The 22,608-nt window shown below is 39.2% G+C and overlaps 1 protein-coding gene across 16 annotated transcripts in view; it reads left to right on the forward strand.

The window, feature by feature from the left end:
- Dtna (dystrobrevin, alpha) overlaps positions 1–22,608 on the forward strand; it is a 262,268-nt gene that overhangs the window by 141,329 nt on the left and 98,331 nt on the right. For all 16 annotated transcript variants that reach the window (XM_013508483.1, XM_005372772.2, XM_013508451.1 and 13 more), the window contains exon 5: positions 19,016–19,229. In XM_013508483.1, coding sequence (XP_013363937.1) covers positions 19,016–19,229 — 214 coding nt within the window. The remainder of the gene's footprint in view (positions 1–19,015; positions 19,230–22,608) is intronic.

Genomic DNA, 22,608 nt, shown 5'->3' on the forward strand with positions numbered 1-22,608 from the left:
AGTATGTGTGAAAAGGTAACACATCAGCCCTTATTGTAAATGAATAACTATTTCCTGCTAAAGCATTATTTCTTTGGTCAGCATTGTCATGCTTAATGATCCAGGTACTCTGAAATGTCAGCATATACTTTTTCAGAAATTACTTTGGAGTCAATGAATTGTAGGCTTTAGTTCACCAACAACAAAAGGAACCAGAAAATAACCGAGAACTATCTAATCCCCCGATCAATAGTGAGAACAAAAGGAAAGAAATATCCATACCCACAGCTAACACTGCCTGTCCTTAGCCCTACTTCAGTTTTTGTTCTGGCAGTTATATCATTTAAAATTTTCTTTAAAAGAAAAGGTAAAAAGGTCTATGGGATTTCAGAGTTCCTCAAAATAATAAATTAGAGATTTTCTTAAAACACCTTTATCCAGAAATAATTTAAGCTAGAACTTATGCTTTTGTTTGTGTTAATTTCTCTAAACTTCTTTTAGGATTTCTTGTAACCTACCACCCCCAAAAGGAAGTTACTTATTTACCTAAATGTTTCTCTATCACTGCAAAATTAATCCATTTGAGTAGTATATATAGCACATCCTGAATAAAGATTTCTCTGTGAAGGAAGGAATAGGCTTAACTAGATTCATTTTTTACCAGCCAGGTGACTAATGTTATGCAGTAGGAGAAGGCAGAGATGTATTTTTTATGTTAAACACTGCTATCTCTTTCATTTTTCTTCAAGCTAATATTCCAGTATATTCCTGCTCCTTTTTGTTAAATAGTCAAGGAGTTAAATATGCATATTTTTGGCTGCTGTGTCAAATTTCTATTGTTACATAGCCAATTGCCACAAATTTATTCTGTTACAGCAGCATAACATTCACTGTCTCTCAGTTTCTCTAAATCAGATATCCAGTGCAGTATCACTGGATTCAGGGCTCAGTGTCACCCTGGACTGAAATCAAAATGCTGACTGGGGCTCAGGGTTCTCATCCAACTATCCTGATTGTTTGCAGACTTTATTTCCTTGTAGTTGTAGGATTGACACTTCAATTTCCTTCTTGCTGTCTGCTGAGAACTACTTTCTGTTCTTACAGCTTCCTTCTTGCCACGTGGTCCCCCTAGGTCTTTCGGAGCATGCATATTTGCTTCTTCTTCCAGACCAGCTAGAATGTGTCTCCCTGATTTCCCCTTCTATGGCTAACCAGTGAAAATTCTTTGTTTTTTAAAGAACAAGTGTGTTTATGTCAGGTTTGCCTAGATCAACTTTATACTTTAAGGTCAATGAGAGGACCAAGATTAGTGTTTGAATATTTGGGAGAAGGTATACATCACCATGAGCCAAGAATCTTGGAAAGATCATTTTCAGGTACTACCTGTGTTAGTCAGCTTTCTGACACTGTGACAACATACCCTAGAATAAAAGTTTAAAGGAGGAAAGGTTTATTTTTGGCTCACAGTTTCTGAGATTTTTGTCCATGGTCATCTGCATCTATTGCTTTTAGCCCTGTGGTGAAACAGAAATAACAGTGCAGTAAAGCTGCTCACCTCATGGTGTACTGAAAGGAGAGAGAGAAAAGGGGTAGAGACAAGGCATACCCTTCCACAGCACACCACCCTCTCCCTAGTGGCCTACTTCCCTCCTCTAATGAGACCTTGCTTCCTAAATTTTCCACCACTCCCCAATAATGCCATGCATTTATTAATCCATCAGTGGATTAATCCATTGAGGAGATCAGAACCTTCCTGACCCAGTCACTTCCCAGAAGCCCCAACTCCTATGCTTTAGGAAAGGAGTTTCCAACACAGGAGCCTTTGGGGATTGTTTCAGATCCAAACCATAATACAATACTACCTGAGAACACAGACTTTCCTCTTTTCAAGAGAATAACATATGATAACATTTTTACCTTCAAGGGAAAAGTAAAGTTTAAGGTTAAAAAAAAAACCTTCAGGCAAGAGAAATAGAACCAAAAAAAAGAAAGAAAAGAAAAGAAATATGCTTAGCAGAGAAAGGTAAAAAGAGTCTCCATAGTCAAGGAGTTAGAAGAGCAAGAACCTTCAGTGCTAGGGACATAAGTGGCAGATGACTAACCCTCAGAGCACAATTATCTTTGTTTGTATTGTTGAAAATGTCTTTGATACATGTTTTCACTCCTGATGCTGAATCATCCTAGACAATTGTTAAAATAAAACGCATTGAGCTATTGAGCTAGAATACAATGTTCCCAAAAATTCCCTGTGGGGAAGTTGGTGGTAGCAGCAAAACATAAACAAACCCATTAATGATGCGTGTGTAATATGATAATGGAAATGCTGGTCCTCCTTGTGCGGCCTGGACCTATAGCAAAATTGTTTCCCCCTCGTCAGAGCAAACCCCTGGTAGAGAAAAGCTCTTATTTTAAAGTCTCATTGCTTATGCAATGGGTTTAGTTGAAGTTGCTTCTCTTTTTATTTCTGAGATCTTCAGGACCCAAGGGTTTTTTCCTTTGCTAGAATTTTTAGTTTTAGAGAATGTTGGAGGCTTTTTCGGCTCAAACTGCTGCCGCAACTCAACACGTGGACTAAGCCAGCCACTAGAACCTTGTTTCCGCAGATGCAGATGTCAAGGACCATGGCTACCTTCCCTCTCTCCTGCTTCTGCACTGTGCCTGGAAGCTGTGTCAACTGAATCTTTTCCTTTCACAGTTTAGGACAGAGCATCATCCTTAAATGCCTTGGACAGCTGAGAGAAAGAATGATAGGTACAGAGAAATAAACGCCTTTCAGGCTTCCCCAGCCCTATCTGCCATGTGCCCAGACAAGATTCATGACCTTCCCCTTGGAGCCTCCCAAGCCCTTTTCCTGGGAGCCTGCCTGACTGACCCAGAGCCAGTCAGCAGAGCAATAAAGGTACATCTAGAAAGTGTTGTCCCATAGCCTGGCACCCACGGCCTCAAGACTCTGGGACACACTAAGAAAACACAGGACACTCGGGAGAATGGGAATGGAAGAGCAACCTCTCCCAAAAAGGCTCCGCCTATACATCAAGCTTTAAGGTCCCTTGGATTCTCTCTCCACTGCGGCATATTGCTTATCCTTCCCTGAGCTGTTTGACAGACTTCAGAATCTGACTGAACTAAGGGCATTATTCTAAAGTTCGATTCATACTCTTCTTTCATAAGATGAGGAGAGATATATACATTAAAACCTAAAAATCTAAATATCCAGAAAACAAATACCTTGCTACCTAATAAGCAATAGCTAATGTATGAAGACAAAAAAATTTCCCAAAGATTGAATTTTTCATGGCATGAGGGAATTTAAAGTAGCAATGACTGACTCCACCTCTACCTTACTATACTGTAGTCTCATATTTTTCTACTTAATATGTCTAATGCTTTTTAAAATTTTGTTCACAGATATGTAAAATTTACCACTCAAACTATTTTAAGTGTATAATTTAACTACATTAAATACATTCACAATGTTGCTCTAGCATCACCACCAAGTTCCAGAACTTTTTCATCGTACCAAAATAAACACACAAACACACACACACATGGGGCTGGGGATTTAGCTCAGCGGCAAAGTGCCTGCCTGGCAAGAGCAAGGTCGTGAGTTCGGTTCCTGCTACCAGAGAAAAAAACAAAACACACACACACACACATTGTACCTGTCTTTGTTACTTCCTCATTGCTGGAACAAAATATCCGACACCCATATGTTAAAGGAGGTAAGATTTATTTTATCTGACAGTTTACAGAAGTTTCAGTCCATTGTTTGCTAGCTCCATGGCAGGACAGCGTGGCAGAGGGGCATGGCAGAGGACAAGCAATCCATGGCAGGGTAGGCAGAAAAAAAGCAACAGCAGTGAGCGTCTCTTTCCCTCTTTATTTCACTCAGGCTATGAGCCTCTTAGTTGGTGACACTCACACCCAGTAAGTCTTATCTTCAGTAAGTCCATTCAGCCACAGCCAGACCTACACTAACCTAATCAGTGGATGATCCAGTTATCACACATCCGTAGTCTGTATTCACATACCTTAAATCCACCCACCTCTGAAAAGCCCCACCTATGAGTACATAAGCCTTTGAAGGGAAATCTAGGTACAAACCATAGCAGTACCCATTAATTTTTTAATATCTTGAAAGTGTTATTGCATCTATTTTTCTTTCCAATGAGGGCACCAAATCAGCCCAATTCTGCAATGTAAAATAAAGTGGCCTGAAAGTCAACACATGCTTAAGTGATACTGGTTTTACTAGGAAAAAAAGTTTCTGAAGAGAAGTTTTTGCTTAAAAATCTTTCTTCTCAATGACTGCAATAGTAAAACAAAGGGAAAATACTGTTAAAAATAATTCTGCAGCTATGTGTGGGTCCCTCTCCAGGTGCCAGCTGCAAGAGCAATACACAAAACAGGAAAGAAAACACATTGCATTCTACTAAATGACACAATAATTTTAGACAATGTTCTCAGCAAAATAAATCAGGACAAGAAGATGTGTCTTACCATTGCTTACACCCCCCATAGTGTGTAGCTCATGGGATGTGTTTAATCCATTTCCATCTGCAGATAGGTTCATAAACATCTATTGAGTAAAGACACTATACAAGACAACTTGCTGAGTACTGGAAGGGACATGGGGATGATTCAAACTCAGAACTTCACTTCAAGGATCTTGTAGATAATCATAAGAAATCTTATACGAGCTGAGCTTGATAGTGCATGCCTATAATACAAGCACTCTGGAAGGCTAAGGCAGGAGAATCACAAGTTCAAGCCCAGTCTGGGCAGCTTAATAATTCAGCAAGAATTTGTCTTAAAGAAAAAAAAAAGACTACAAAGTATTGGAGACAGAGGTGTTGCTCAGTGCAAAAGCCCTGTGTTCAGACTGCAGTACTGCTGAAGAGGAAAACAAGGAAATATATAATATCTTGTTGCTATTCTAGGGACAGCTATTTGATAAAGTATCTAGCTTTTCCTTTGGCCTGTATTCACCTGTTACTTAATTTTCTTTTTACATTTTTTCCTATTACATATATTGCTAACTCTGCTCCAAAATCTCTGTGTGATGATCTGCATCATTTACCTGAACATTTTTAAAAATTGTTCCGCAGTAACAGGCAAGCAGAAAGTCTTGAACACCCAGTGAGAGTTTCTCCCTCTCTTCTTTTGTAAGGTCTCCTTTCCATTAAAAGACAACGATGCATCTGCAGAAACTCTTGGGTATCTGTCAGTCATAGTGTTGGCTCTCGGAATTATCATTTGCATTTAAAAGAGAACAGTTTCAACTGGCAGAGCATAAGAAGAAAAATGCACTATGAGATCATCCCATTTATTTAGGTTATCCTGCCTAATTATATGCCTTAAGTGTACACACCTGTTAATAGAATAACCTCAAATTTAGAATCTGGTGAATGTGTTCTATTAATTATAGCTCTGTATTTTGAAAATATCAAACAGTCGATATACTCTAAAACTTTGTTATATGAACTTTGTTGCATAAACTGATACCCAGTCTAGCAGTCACCTGAGCTAACTATCATTTGCTGAAGGAAAAAATATGACTTGTAGTAATCAAGAATATCTATAAATATTGAAATAAATTGTCTGTTGCTATTTTTAACCAGTCGTGGTGTGCCACTAACACTTGTGTTACTTCTTATCTACTAGGAATTATAAAATTAGTTCTGTTTATTCCAAGTGAACAGAGTGTAGCACAAGAGTGACTTCCCTTGTATGAATACCAGATAAAATCATCTAATTAAAGAGCCCAACTTCTAACTGCCACATATGAGCCGCTTGCCATGGTAAACAGAGCTGCTCTCTGACAATGTCTAACAGGCTGGTGGACACTCAACCAAATGCTGCATATAATAGCAGTGGCATCAGCCCTACGTAGCTTATTTTCTTGGAAAATAAGAAACAGTGATGTTAGATAAAGTGTGATGCAGTTTATTCTTCAAATTAAACTTTTCTGAGTAAGACAGAAATATACCACAGAGGAGGGTAAGTGGAGGAAAATGTATACAGCCAAACAGAAGCAGAATCTACTTTGTCATGATCATAATATGCATTTTTTGTCTTATTTATTAGAGCTCATCCAGGGATACACAGAGACTTGAAGAGAATCAGTGCTTAGTCTATACCTCCCCAGAAAACAGCCCCCGCCCATCACAGTGAGAAAGCAGATCAGTGGAACAGTGAACCTTAGAGTGGAGCTGAAATAGGGAGGAGAGGAAAGTCAGCAGACAGTGCGGGAACTTCTAAACCACCTTGTGAAATGCATCCCACAGCTATTACCCCCAACAAAAACAGGAGATTCTAACCCTTCCTTTCTGTCTGCACTGGTCCAGTGTGGCCTGCAGGAGTCATGCCCCCCATACACACACACACAGTCACACACACACAGTTACACATGCATACACTTCTGGGTTGCATATGTGGAAGTGCTAAGTAGGGTCCAGGTATTGATAATGAGAAATCAAAGGTATGCAATAAAATCTTTTTTTTGCAACAAAATCTTGAGGCCAATTGCTTCCAGCTTGCAGATGAACTGAGTGGTCAAAGTCTGTGTGGCTCTAGTCGTATCTGCATGGGCTAGAGAAAGAAGGAAGCCCAAGAAGAGTTGGAAAAATACCTAAGATGAACCCAAAATGTCACCCACTGCATATCATGACTTACAGTTCATGGCTTCCTCATCACTATTTTCTGCTGACATCTTTTACATTTTTATTTTACTTTTAATTGACAAGTAATTGTATCTATTTATGGAGTAAAATGTGAAATTACAATATATGTGCACATTGTTAAATTATTAAAAGAGGCTATTTAACATATACATCACTTCACATTCGTAGCATTTCTTTATGGGGAGGACACTTACAATACTAAAGTCAGACATGCTCACCCTTGTCTATAGGAGTGTGATTTATGATAGCTAAACTCTGAGAACAGCCTAGATGCCAAACCACAGATGAATGGATTATATATGTATATCCAGCCATAAAGAATGAATTTTTTTTTTTGCTGGAAGATGGATGGAATCCAAAATAATCATACTAAGCAAAAAAGAAGGCTTACACAGAAAGTTCAATATCATGTTTTCTCTTATATAAGAAATGTTAAATGTAAATACATAAATAAAATAAAATGGAAATGATAGGAAACTAGAAGACTGAGGCCTGGAAATGGGGAAAGGAGATGGTGGATGGAAAAGCAAAGTGGGGGAGTAAAGGGATTGAAAATGATCAAAATATGTAATACTGCATGTACCAGTTCTGCAAAACAAACATCACTATTCTGTATTAAACATGCAATTAAATGAAAATTACAATTTCTGACAAAGTAGTTAAATTATACTCACTTTTTAGCACTTTGAAAAAACTACAATAATTTATTTTTATCTATAGTCATAATATATCATTAGAACTTATTTCATGACTTTTAAAGGATTTTAACAAAACATGTACCTTACCTTCTTTCTACTATCTTGATATATCTATGACCCCACTCATGGTACTAGAAGTCACTACTGATTAACCAACTAGAGATCTCTTTATCCCAAATGCTAGCCCCATCCCCAAGCAATGTTCAGTGCACAGAAAGCTGGGCCATAGCTATTTTTTGAATTGGTGAATGAAATATATTTTCTATCTGTCTATGATTTCCTTTCATGGCATAGAAAATTAATCATATATCGAAATGGTATAAGGTGAATGCAGAACAAGTACTACTTCACAGCCAGTTGCTGTGTACTACTTCCAGTGTCCATAGGAACTTTATCTATTGTGTTCATATTAACCAGGTGGGCACATGATACAAGGCCTTTGAGATTAAAAGCTGTAAGGGAGAAGTAGGCAGCAACTCCTTATGCTTACCAGTCCTGCAGATGCTTTTCCTTTTGAAATGTGGCTTCCAGCGTCTAAGATTTTGACCATCTGGTACATAGGAATAAGAGGTAAAGTGTAAAACTCTACACAATGAGTAATTCATGGAACCCTCTTTTGCCAAGTGCAGAGAAAGCTTCTCTGCAGCGGTGCACACTGCTGGCTTGCAGCACGTGCTCGCCCCCATTCACCAAGTAGGACAGGCACCCTGTTTGAACAAGGTATTGTGCAAGGAGCTGTGAGAAATATAAACATGAGCAATAACACAGCCCATGTCTTCAAAATCCATGTTATACAACTTTGGTTCTTACACTTATTCTCCAGGTGTCTTTTGGACAATCTGACACAAACAGTGGACGCTTCTACCCCGTATGCATACATGACCCTCCATACAACATCAGATTCCTAATTTGGGGGTTTCCTCCCTCTCCAAAAGTCCAATCATGTGCTGATTATAAAAATGAAGGGGAAAATGTGTCCATTAATTACTGTGGAAAACAAAAGCTGCTGCAAATATAATAGATATGTGAAGAGTCTTGGTAGCAACAAAAGGGAGAGCACAATTTACCTGCAGGTACAGGAGCTTCCCAGGAGGCATGGCATGTGTGTACTACCTGAAAGGGTGGCGGTTCAAAAGCTGCACCTGATAGAGGAAGCAAACTCAGTACAAGCACATATTAGAAGACCAAACGCAGATTCTGAAACTAAGACGTCCAGCGCAACTACACGATAGGACTCCTGCAGGAGGCAGGTAGTGACAGCGAACCTTTTAGAGCTTTTAATGATAACAAACAGCCTACTGAGTCACCACCGCTTGAGCTACTGAGCTAGAGAGTAATGAGAAGTGAGACTAAAGATCAGTAGACTGAAGTCTAAATACCGGCTTTCATTCTTAGGATTCTAAGTATTACTCAATAGGCAATGGAAATTGCCTTGTCAGAGATGAACTCATAATATTAATAGGACAAATAAAAAGAAATAGATAGTAGAGATAATAGAAAGCAGTAAATGCCCATACCAGGGCACCAGAAAAAGGGAATGTGAAGATCACATCTTTTTTTAAACAGCCTTGTGTAAAGCTATGCAGTGAAGTCTAAAGCCCTCTGCAAAACTAATAGCCACGGGGGAGGTCAGATATGTACCAGATCCTCTTGCTTCTGAATTTATTAAACACATTCCGTACAAAATCAAACATTGGCAAGGAAAAATTAGTAATTGTTCAGGTCTTTCTTTTCATTTATCTTTATTATTTTTTTACAATCCTTGATAGGATATTTTGAAAATGATAGGTTTAATAAATATTTGGTTCAACTGAATTTATTTAAATTTGATTTATAGAGTGACAGCTATTGAGCCAACAATTATTATATCTCATTTTGAATAGTAATCCTGGTCTACAAACACAAATTAAGGAACATGGAACGTTTTTTGCTAATAGGTGGTGAATGTACTGCCAGCCCCTTTGAGGAGTGGTTTGATATTCAATTTAATTTTACGCCACAAATGTGTTGTAGGCCCTTTCATGAAGCTTTACTGCATCACGTTAACCAGGAAATTAAAGTGAAAGTGAAATGTTATCTTTGTAAGACATGATGCTTCTCTCCAACGGTGCTCAGCAAAGAGAACGAACTGCTTTAGTGGTAAAAGCATACTTTGGGAGCAAGGAACAAGCTGAAATTGGAAGCATAACAAAATTTAGTGAGCTACTCAAGTGTTGTTTGTGTCCACCATTTATAAAGATTTAGCTCATGACTACTAATCAAAAACAAATCTAAAGGGTGTGCTTTTACTAATGTTTTCTTTCTGAATTCAGTGTTTGGTTCATGTGAGTGGTGGCTAATATCAGCAATATAACATAACCATATGAAAGTACATTTGCTGAACCAGGCAAAGCACACTATTTAACTAGGTCTTCCTCCCCAGTAGATTTTTAAGTGCTATTTCCTCATGGTAAGGAGCCTGAATAAGGATGTAAAAATAAATTATGCTTGAGAAAATCTTAACAACTGGCTAATGTGCACCTGGCTTCCTTGACCACAGCGTTCTCAGGATTTGGGGGATATCTTTTAAATTAATTCTTCTCAATCAAATAAGCATCAATTTCCTGTTCTTCTTGCCTCGTGTCTAATGCTATTCTTTACATCACACTCCATTTTGGTGATTCTCAAATTTTTCTGTCTCTCAGAATCTCCTAAAACCTATGGATGTCCTGGCCACATCCTAGACCCGTGGGGTCAAATACCATCACCACAGTTTTAAAGAACAGCCCCAGTTTTCACCACCAGATTTGTTGGCTCTAGGTCAGATCTGAATTAGGTTACATGAATTTCTGAAAGTGAAGCTAAACATTAAACTTTATAAAAAGCAAATTCTCAATAAAGCATAAAAGCCAATAAACATACATAAATTTACAGGTAGAGATACTTGCTCATTGAAAAATAAGGAAAGTGTGACACAGCAGGCAATGGAAACTTAGTCATGGACCCTGCATCCGAGCTCCAACTCAGGCTCCTCTGGCCCAGTCAGTTGATACCAAATCTGAACACAGTGTTCTCCGGCACTGCTTGGTGCCACAAACCACTGGGCCGCCTTCTCCCAGGAGTCTCCTCTTCTCCTCATCTCCAGCTGTGCACTTGTCTCTCCGCTTTAGGCATCAACTACAGATCTAGAGCCTCACCTCCTGCTCCAAACCTTCCAAGCTTTCCAGCTCACAAAGGCATCCCTATATTTAGAGCTCTTGTAACACTTAAAAGGCAACACTGCACCATGCGTGTGGACTTTTGATAACTCAGTGTCTTCAGGTAGGTCATCCGAGTGTGCCGCTCCCCGTGACCAGTACAGTCTCTTTCAGGGTCAGTCTCTTATCTTTGTCCCATCACCTACATTATCAACCGTAATACATCCTAGATATTTAAAATTTACTGGTTGGATTTCATGTCTTTTAAAGCTATTATGCAATCTCATCTCTTGCACTCTCTTACAGCTTTGTATATATAAGCATATGGCAATCTTTCTCCATATGTTGCCACCTCTATGTGCAATAGATGTATAATAAGTAGTGATATGTGGAAATAATGCTTTTTTTTTTCTCATGAACTGGAGCTCTTTAAATTTTAAGATTGGTATTTGACCTGAAATTGAACTAAACCAGTGATCACTGTGATAACAATCTCTCATGAATTTATAACACCATTTCATCCACTAAGAGGAAAACAAGCCTGCAGTTATAAAAGAAAGCTTGGGGTACAAATAACTTTATAACTGGCTAGGAAGACCAAAGAATTGGAAAAAATGGGGAGGAGCATTTCAATGCTTCTATTTTCTCTCAAAAATAAGCATAATGCCAAAAATTTATGTAGTACTTAAGAGATTACTGTTTCCTGTGTACATTTCCCTTCTTCCTCGGAACTCCTATTAAATGGGAAAGGGGAAATTAATATTTCATCAGGTAAATGAGGATACACCCAGTACTGGTCTGCTATCTCTGAGCCCATTTTTCTCTACCAAAGAAAGCAGACAAGCAGTACATTATGTATTGATCACCATGAATATCAGATCATCATGTTGTATATTTTGACTATATACATTTTATTTTTATTAATATTTTAAAAAGAAATGAGAGAAAACAATTCCCTGTTGCCTGTTCATTTATTGGCTTACTGTCTGTACTGTGACTTCAGGGACCTGCCTGTCTCTTACATTGTAATTCTAGAGCCCATAATGATACGACCACACAGTCAGGGCTGAATAACTCCTTCATTAAAGTGAATACTGCATGAAAGGAGTTTTAAATCTCTAAGATGGAAGGCTAAAAAAGACCAGTGAGCTGCTTAAGCTAAGGAGTTTGAGGAGGAATCTGGAGTTGCTTCTGAAACCTTTTTGTGACAAAGGACTAAATTCCCCTCCACATCTGCTCACGTCCTACCTCTGTGAAGCCCGACCCACATATGAAACCACTTAGAAGCATTTTTGCTTAAGGTCCATTTGAGAGTTGCCACAGAAAAAAAGAAAATGCTTATATACCTCTTCATCTTTTAGTTCTACAGTCATCAAAATTTAGATAACTGAAAAAATAAATCTTCACAATTACCTTTTCTATAAGCTCACAAAAATATTTTAAAAATCTTCCACAGTAAAGAGCACAATTTGGTACTTCAAATCCAGCATGCAAACAAATCAAAACTATTCCTCAGTTCTCATCCTCTGAAGAGCACAGTTACCATGGCAAACTCAAGTGGGAAATACTGCACTAATAATCGGCAAATTAACATTGAGGGAGAGAAGGGTTGGACGGATTTTCGGGAAGAGCAACCTGTCACTGCTGGTAGGGGATCTGATGGGAGTTACCAGCAGAACTCTCCCTGCCTGTCTCACAGCAGGGCCAACAGGTCAACCAAACCTCAGATATCAGTCACCATCACTTTAAGCATGGGTGCAAAGGTAAGGGTTGAGAGAGCAAGTATATAATAGGCACACGTACACACACACACACACTCACACGCACTCACGCACACACACACTGTTTATGTGTCTGGACTATGTATCCATTCCCAGTGACACATGGGCAAACTTTTTCATGCTCAACCTAACTTGGGCAATTTCCTTTGCTCCTAATTAAAAAAAGTTCGCATAATGCAAGGAGGGACTTTCCTATAGATGAAAACCCAAAACCCTTCTAAAATAATGTGTGTATATATAATTATATAAATCATTGTTAAATTGCACATGTTAATTAGTGATAGCTTCTCGCAACACATCTCATAACCTGCCAGGCTGTTCTGATGCCAAATGGCCAAGAACAACTGACTTCAAGCAGTATTTCTTATCCTCTCATGTGAGGGCAAACTGCCTGGGGATGTTGACAGGCAGCTGCTGGTTCTCTCGGTCTTGGCCTCTCGGAGTGAAGTGCTGGGCCAGCAGGAGCAGCACAGTCAAGGGACTATTTCCCAGCCTTGTAGGTGGGGCCAGTGTGTAGCCAAGGTCAAGAATCACTATTGTAAAATATGGAAGTAAAATTACTGTAAGGCAGCTGTGTACTGGGATTCACCAGCTGCAAGCCCTTTGAGAAACGTCTAAAAGTTTGTGAATCACTAGTTGTCAGAATCACCTGCAAAGTTTCGTCAAAATCCTTTCCCATACTCTTAAGTTTTGGAATTGGGAGCTGGTAGAATGTGGATTTGAGACTTTTGAAAGGATCTGTAAATAGTTTAGAAAAAGAACACCATGTTTAGATTCAGTAACCAGGCCTTCTAGCTCTGGAATAAGGCCCAGGAAAGGCTTGAACTAAATCAAGAAACAGTCTAAATCTTGAAGCTCTCTTTTGATATCCATACTCTTTCTGTACCCTCTATCTCCATTTTTCCCTACTTATTAAATTCTACTTCCTATAAAGTATGAAATCAGTCATTTCTATGCAGATACAACTGGATTTTATATCTCCTAAATTAATAAAGGCATGGAATGGCTTCAGGTAAGAGAATGTTTGATTGTTTTAACACGAATGGCTATCATTTGTTTAGCATCTATCATTTTAGCATTCTTCCCAGGGATCCTTGTATTTAATCTATCCCTAACTGTGGACTAAGGACTCCATATCCTATTAGAATAGTATGAGATATCAGAAAACATAACAAATATCTCAGTGTCAACCCTCTTCTCTACCCACCAACTGACCCCTTCCTTCTTCTCATCTAGACTTTTCTACCTGATATTTATGGCAAACCATTGAAGATTTGTCTGTTTATATTTATTTGTAAGATAAAAATTTTGTCATTAATAATCAGTAGCTGAAATCAGCGCTAATAGCACTGCTTTTAAAATTATAAGAAGTACTAAGTGGATTTCGTTTATTCATTACATGCTTAATGTTAACTGAAGAGTTGGATTGTGCAAACTGTCTGCCTTACCTAGCATGTTAATATAAAATATAGGCAGTGGCATAGATGGCAGAGCTCCGCTTCCTCCTGTGCCTAGTACCTAGCAGGTGCTTTGTAGTGCGCAATTAAAGCTCGAGACGTACTTAGTAAATATGCACAGTGCCATCTAGTGGTGCATAATTATTATTGCATATTCTAAATGTCCATTTTCTAAACGGATTTGAAACATCCCGGTAAGCGGCACCTACACACAACTGTGGGGCTTTCACAACAGACTTCTTAGGAACTTCCTAATGAATTTCAAATCAGCCTTTCCCAATGTTCTTCTTTGAATAAACAAAAGGCTCATAGTACTTGCTTCTTAGGAACAGTAATATTGAATGATTATTTTGCACAAAACACTGTGTGAATTCGTGTGGATTATCTCACTTAACCTGAACAATAACATTGAAATGGAAGAAATAATTGTTGTCCCCATTTTACATATAAGGAAACTGAAATTTAAGGATGTCAGTGACTTGCCTGAGGTCATACGGATGGGCAGTGGGGAAGCCTGTCTGAACCCAGGCACTGCCCGGACCCTGCACCCTTCTCTGGAAGGGCAATTATACCTCCCAAAGTAGATACCAGTCAAGTAAAATTTCCAAGAAAACCTATGGGAGATAGCATTCTTCACTAGATATGTAACTGTCCAAGATGACAAAATCAATTGACATTCTACTGTTAGAATTTTTGACAACTGAAATGAATACATACCTGTTTTGTAGCTGAAATGTAGTTTGTGCTTCCTTTATATTGCCCACATAATATATGATCAAAATTGCTTGTTTATTAGTTTATTGGATTTGGGAAACTATGCTTAAACTTAGCCATGGACTCACAAATCTTATAAATTAATAATACGGCTTCAGATCAGAGGGTGTTTATTTTTAGCACCAATGACTATCCTTTGTTGCACACCTAGGACTGCCAAGCCTTGTGGCTACCACTTGTAAATACATTTTCTCTTTTAATCTTACTACAACTCCTTCTGGGTGGCATTAGTTTCTTCGTTTCTACAAACGGAATGTTAAAATTTACAGAAATGAAACAATTTGCCCAGTTTTACTATTACTAGCAGAAGTAGGAAGGAAACCTCAGTCTTTGTGATTATACACTGCATCCTTTTCACCCTGCCACCCCTGGAATTAAGCAACACACCACGGCGCGCAGTTACAGGGTGCCTGCTTAGCACCCTCCATGTAAAAATATCTCTGCTTCTTACTTGGACTACAACAGGCTCCAACTACTTCCCACTTCCTGCCTGTCCATCACCATTTTTTTCTCTTAAAGCCAGAAATTGCATTTTTCAGCTGCCTTTCTGACCATGTGGCTCTCTTGCATCTTCCTACTCAGCATAAAGAACAAAACCCTTCTCAGAGCTTCAGTGCTCCTCCAGCCTTATCTTATCCTTGGCTCCATCACAGCCGTATCATAATCCCATCTTATACCCAGTGCCCCAGTTCTTACAGCACCTGTCACTGTCTCATTATCTGTCAGAGTCACGTCTGTGTCCCCCTCCGACTGCCGGCTCCCTGAGGCAGAAACTACATCTGCGGTGCCTGTGAGTCCCCAGGATCCACTGCAGTGTCTTGCAAATAGTTATGAAATTAGTTTTATTTAAGTCATTTATAATTATATAACCATAACTAGTATTTTTTTTTCTTGTGGTACTAACAGTTAAACCCAGGCCTCATGCCTCAAGAACGCTACCACCGAACTACGTCTCCAGCCTTTCTATTTTATCTTTCGACAGGTCTTGCTACTTTTCCCATACTGGCCTTAAGCTTCTGATCTCCCTGTCTCAGCACTCCAAGTCACTGAGATTGCAGGCATGTGCAACGGCACCCAGCTTTAGAACCAGTACTGTATTTTTCCTTACATTGCAAACTTGAATAGAGGAAGACATCAACGGGGCCCATGTATCTTTAATAACTTCTGTATGATATCTAGACATTTTATTTGTCTAAATAATGAACCATTATTTCCTACATGACATACCTGGTTCCAAGTGCTTTCTGAGTGTTATCTCATTAATCCCCATTAAGGGAAGTTGCTATTATTCGTCCCGTTTTTCGAACATGAAGCTTCACTGATGTTATATTGAGGATTCAAAGCAACACTTGTATGACTCGTAACAACTGCAGTTTACTGCTCGTAACTTCATTTCACTGTTGAATCACTTCCTTGTCGTTTTCTCATGTAGCCAACGATATTGATTTCAGTCTCTCTGAGGTATCGGAAGAGTGCTGGAGATGTGAACAGCTATCACAACACAGTCTCTTCCCATCCACTTACAGTACAGAAAGACAAGCAGCCTCCCACAGAGAAAGTCCACTGACAGCTGTGAGAGGAAGAACCGGGTTCTGAGGTGGCACATGAGAGAGGCTCAGAACCTGGTAATAGAGGGTCCCTGAGGGAGTGGTGTTGACAATAGCATATGATGAATGAGAAGTAGATATGAAATGAGCAGAAGCCAGCTCTCCAAAAGGGAAACGAGCCAGGCATGATGAAACACTCCTGTAATCCCAGCAGTCCAGGAAACTTAGACAGGAGGATTGTAAATTCAATCCCCTCCAGACAATTTAGCAACTGAGCAAAACTCTGTCTCAAAAGCTAAAAGGGGCTAATGATATAGCTCAGTGTGAAGGACCTGTGTTTAATCCCCAGTACTGCAGGAAAATAGGAGTTTTGCAAGCCACCTTTGCATTTCAAATTCATGGGAAATTATTAAAGCCAGATGCAGTGATGCACACCTGTAATGCCATCTACTTGGGAGGCTGAGGCGGGAGGATTGCAAATTTGAGACTTTGTCTCAAAATAAAAAATAAAAGAGCTGGAGCTGTAGTTTGGTAGCAAAACACCCCTGGGCTTGATCTCTGGTAGCACAATGAAGAAAAAAAAAAAAAAAAAAGCAATAGCAAACATCTAAGCAAAGGACAGAGTAACCAAAGATGCAGGACATGAAAACAGCTAGTGAAAAAGGGTATATAGTATTATATCTCTCGGGAAATGGAACACAAATATATACTTCACTGAGAAAAGACAAAACATTTACAAATGCAAAAGTGTACTGAAAAGTGAACCTTTAACTTGGTGAAAATATGGGAGGATCTGGAACTCTTTTAACCTGCACATGGGATGATGGGATGGTGGGATGGTACAGTTGCTTCGGAAAACACAACAGAAGGTTCTTCACAAGTTACATTATATAACCAGATCTTCATTTCTAAGTATTTACCAGGATAAACAGACGTATATGTCTATCCAAGGGCATATACATGATTGTTCATAACAATTTTATTCATAAAATGCCAAACTTAGATCAACTCAGATGTCCATGAGCAAGCAAGTTGATAACTAAATTGTGATATATCCACGTAATGACATATTACAGAGCAACAAAAAGCACCAAACTATTGATACATGCAACAACATACATTAATCTTAAAATACATACACTAAGTAAAAACATCCTGGTGAAACAAGCATACATCTTGTAGAATTTCAGCTATGCAGAATTCTAGAAAATTGTGACAGCGAGCGGATGAGAGAGAGACCACCTGCTTCAGTGGGAATGGACTGCGAGGAGCACTGGCAAACCTTCAGAGCTAATGGATAAGTTCGTGACTGTGGTGGTGGTGATGGTTTTTGGAGTGTCTTGATAATACTTCAAGGCAAAGGAGAAAAAATAGAAGTAGATTTTTTGACTAGTCCAGTGAAAGTAACTGTGACTTAATAAACTTGATAAGCCAATCCATGATTGTATTGGCCAGCTTTCTCATTGCTGAGACGAGACTACCTGGCATCCACAGCTTAAGGGAAGAGAGTTTATTTTAGCTCCTAGTTTGAGAGATTTCAGTTCACAGTTAGCTGACTACAAAGTAGACGCATCATAGCGTGACAGAAGGTGCGGCAGAAGAAAGCAGCTCCACTCTTGGCAGCTGTGAGGCAGGGCTGACGAGAAAGAGAAAGGGACCGGAAACCAGATACGGTATCGTTCCTAAGTTCAAGCCCCCAAGACCCACTTCCCGCAACAAGGTCCTGCCTCCTAACACCCCATTTAGCTATGAACTCATCACTGGTTAATTCACTGATGAGTTCCGTGCCCTCACAATACACTCACCTCTTAGGAGACTTCCTGCAGTCAGGTAGACAATCAAAACTAACCAGCACAGTTAAGTAGCCAGGACACTGCTTGTGGTCAGGGCAGTTAAGCATCCACCACTTGCCGCGCACTCATCGCTTGTCCTTTTTTCTTTGTCTTCCTTAACTTTCCTTTCTGCTTAGTTCCAGCTGCACACTGCTAAGAAATATATAAATAAATGAAAATATTTTCAGAGCACATATGCAATTTTGATATCCTTTCAAACACTAAAATTTCAATTCTGGTCCTGTTTTCTTTTGGAGGGACAAAAAGTAGTCATTTTGTACAGTGGAGAAATACTTTAGATAAACGTGGATACTTTAAGTTGGATGAACTTGGATAAACTTTACATATCACTTTTGCCCTTGACTGACCTCTGCATTGACAGTTAACTTCCGTGTTCTTCAGCTTTCTTACATGGAACATGGGAATCATGGCTGTATGTCTGACTAAGCTTAGACTGGCTTAGTCTAAGGAGCCATGACTTGCATTAAATGGACTGTAAATCGTCGCTGTGCAGGTTGACATTAAAGCTACTGTGCTATTCCGTCAACCATTGGCTTGGTATTGTATGTTATGCATCAAGTCAGATCCAAAATGTACAATAGATACTGTGAAATGGGAAGAGACAGTTTGAAAGGGAAGAGAATCTGGGATGGGGGAAAGGAGAAAAGAAAGAAGGGAAAAGGAAAAATAAATAAATAAATAAATAAGACCCTTAAGAAAGTTATACTACTAATTGCTCTTAGCTCATTGAAAAGATTGGTGTCTATATTGTTTGACCAATTTTTCATGCCTATGTCTTGTAATCTGAGCAAGTACTTTGAAGGTAACAATACGCGCTGTACTAACCATTGTTACTCTCCTATAATCTTTTTTGAAATTTTGTACCATTGCTTTTATTGGTTCTTTTTTTAAAAAAAAAAAAAAAGTCTTAGAGATCATGCCTTATACACATTTATTTATGTCAACTCCTACAGCAGCTGAACACATGGGGGAGAATCTAGATAAACCAGGGTGGGTGGGTAGGTGAAGAAATATATCTGCCTTTCCATTCACTTTGGGCTGATGTTTTAACTCTGCTTTAATTGTAGTGCACCTGGTAGACATTTGGAATGTCATAGAAGCACTGCGAGAAAATGCTTTGAACAACCTGGACCCAAACATAGAGCTTAACGTGGCCCGCTTAGAGGCTGTGCTCTCCACCATTTTTTACCAGCTCAACAAACGGATGCCAACCACTCACCAAATCCACGTGGAACAGTCCATCAGCCTCCTGCTTAACTTCCTGCTTGCAGCCTTTGACCCGTAAGCTCTCTCTGACTGTCAGTGACTACCTGTCTGGTTTCGGTGACCTTCTGCACTTTCCTTGGTCATTTCCCCAATAGTTTTCTAGAGTAATCTATTTTTCTTCACCAGACACTTACATCAATAAAGTCTGCCTGTGATTGATATAAATTTTAAAGGCTGTGGGAAATACTACAGAGGAAAACAGTGCAGTAGGAATGTGAGGACAGTGGTATTTTATGAGCTGGCCTTTGTTTAACTCATCCTGCAGCTCTTAGCAGCTCTGGTCACTTGAGAATATGTCATGCTGGCACACTGGTAGAGCGACTTAATGAAACGTGAAGAGGGGAGGATGTTTTTAATGCTTTTTTTAGCAAATTTTCTAAGATGGTGTTTCTGAGGTGTCATAACAAAATCCTAGAGCAGACAGGGAAGAAATTGAAAAGGGTTTCTTGACTGGCTTAGTCTAAGGAACCATGACTTGCGTTAAATGGACTGGTCAATTATGTGCACTGTAAAACAATGCAAGACTGTCCGCAGAATACAATTGAAACTCAGCCTCATTAGCATATAATTTCCCTCATGGAATCAGAGAATCTCAGAGCTGGCTGGTATCTTAAAGACCGTTCATCCAGAGCTCTCATTTTACAGATGAAGGAACAGAAGCACAAAGAGACTGTCACTTATCCAGGGCCATGCAGCAAGGTAGTGGCACTATGGGGACTTAGGTGTCTCAGCTAAGCTTCTCTTCCAAGGTATATGTCAGCATCTTGAAATGGGGAAATTCCCCTGAATCGCATTATCAATGTGAGATTCCCAAAGGCTTTTGCCTATAGCCTCTAGTCTAGACATAGTAGCATCTCCTCTCCATGTTCACCACTCGTTTTGAATATTAAAAAGGAAAACTGTTAACCTGACCCTTTTAGCAATCACAATTTAAGACTCTCTGAAGATTTTACTTAGTCCCCTTTTCTGGCTGGTACTTAAGAGAATTTACCCCTGCAATGAGATGTCCCAGCCGGGCTAACACCATTATGCTATTCACCACGGTCACCTCCTATCACTTTGCAGCCTAGAATAGTAACAGAATTGTCCCTGCTTGGTTTACCCACATACACTGTCTCCACAGTGTTTACACTGTGAGACATTCTCAAGTTGAAGTAAACAATTTTAAAATGAATAGTCCAGCTTGATAAATTCCTTGCTTTGTCCGTGAAGACTTCAGAATAATACGCTATTCTCCGGCCTAATCACTATGGTAACGAGTGGTAGAGCAGGTAAGAGGGCTGCAGTCCCACATGACAGGTAGCTGAATAGAACCAGCCATGGGATTTCTGTGACATTTCTGTTCTGGGCCCTTGACAAGAACTTGTCAGCCTTTAACCTTGTCACTAAAAGTTTCTGGGATTTATTTGTTGTAAGTGTGTTAGTCAGATCTCTATCACTGTGAGAAAATACCTGTGATAATTTATAAAGAGGACATTTTGACTCATGATTCTAGAGGTCAATCCATGGTATGCTGGTAACATTTTTTTGGTACTGTGGTGAACTAATATGTCATTGTGGACATATAGCAGAGAAGATCCATTCACCCTCATGGTGACTAAAAAGCTGGAGGTTGGGGCTGGGGATTTAGCTCAGCGGCAAAAGCGCCTGCCTGGCAAGCGCAAGGTCGTGAGTTCGGTTCCTGGTACCGGAGAAAAACCAGAAAAAAAAAAAGAAAAAAAAAAAAGAAGGGAATGTTTTGCTAAATAGAATTCAAGCTAACACAGTGAGATGTTTTGCTTCTGCTAAGAAATATTGATTAGATCATTTCAAAGAATAAAATCATAAATGTTCCTTAAATATCTACTGATAATATAGCTGAATCATTTCAAGCCTGATGAGTGCTAAGGGTAAGGACTATCCAGGTAACGAGAAATTCACACAGAAGTACAGAAAGAAATATTTGTTTATCTACTCTTCCTGCAGACAGGAAGTCTCCAGGTATATATTTCAGTACTCTTAATTGCCATATGAAGACCTAGACTGAAGATATCTTTGGTTTCTCTCCCTTGCCATAACAAATATATATATGTAGTTCTACTGGCACTATTTTTCTTCTGCTATTTTGGAATTTTATTGTGAAATGGAAGCTACAGGAAGTACAACTAACTGGAAATGTAACTTAGAAGTGAAATAAGAAGAGATACTGAAGAAATGGAAAAAGAAAGAATGTTCAATTCTATTTCTTATAATAGTAAACTTCTGTTTATCCAAATGAGCTCCACTATGGAATCTGATGTCACTTCCTACCACCCACCATGAAGCTCAAGTGTTTAAGACAACTTTCTACATTTTGGCAGGGATGGATGAGCCTAATGCTAGTAAAACAAAGATGTGCTATTGCTATTATAGAATCACTGAAACATTCAGGAGGTTCTCTCCCATTTGCTGTATTTTAATTGGAAATGTTTTAAAAACAGGAAAAATCCAAAATAAAAAATAAAAATGCCTGCAGAACCTGGACTCTAAACAGGGGATGTTTAAAAAAAGAAGAAAGAAAACAAAGGAAGGAAAAGAAGCCAGTATAGTAATTTAAACTCATGAAGAATAAGAACTTGTATTCAAAGAAACTTGCTCATTTTTTGACAGGGCCTTAAAATCCACCAGACCCAACCTGGTGGACTCTGAAGTAATGATCAAAGCCCACTTCAAGTGGATTCATCCCTGGAAACAAGACTGACCTTCTCACAACCATAATTCCCCAAGAATAGCACTTCCCTCCCTCTTCCAAAAATATGAATCCCAGTTCTCATACAAAGATGCTTCCTGTAGTCAGTAGTTGGTTTCCTAGCTAAAAACCTTCTGTAGTCTTTGAAAACTAAGTCTCTTAGAAGATACACTACATAGATACATATGTAGGGTATACACTTGCTCAGTGTCGGGAGGTAGCATCTGACCCCAGTGACCTCTGCCCAGACCCGCCATTCTGCCACTGCAGAGAAAATCCCTTAGTCTAGAAGATATCTGTTCTTCCTCACTTTCCTTCCAAAGTGGCTGTTTCCCTGCAAGAGGTCACTCAAAGGAGCATTTATAGCCAACTTTTAAGCAGCTGCTTTCAGAAGCCACAAGCAGGCCTCCTAGGGAAGTGATGGATGTTCCTGGAAATGATGAGAAGAGGGGTATCAGAAGGAGAAAACTGGGCTGAGAGGGAAGAAGATACATTAGGAAAGAGCCAGAGCTCAGGTGAGTCATCTGATCCTGACTCTCCTCCAATCCTTGCACCACAGGAATTGTCTTCTACATTCACTTCTTTGCTTCAAAAATCACTAATAAATAGGCAGAAGCTGTATCACTCAGCTCTTGGCCGTATCCTCACAAAGGGTAAAACATCTTTGAAGTATTCCAAGGATGTTTA

Source organism: Chinchilla lanigera, unplaced genomic scaffold (assembly GCF_000276665.1).
Source record: "Chinchilla lanigera isolate Chin_1 unplaced genomic scaffold, ChiLan1.0 scaffold00001, whole genome shotgun sequence".
Taxonomy (NCBI): Eukaryota; Metazoa; Chordata; class Mammalia; order Rodentia; family Chinchillidae; genus Chinchilla; species Chinchilla lanigera.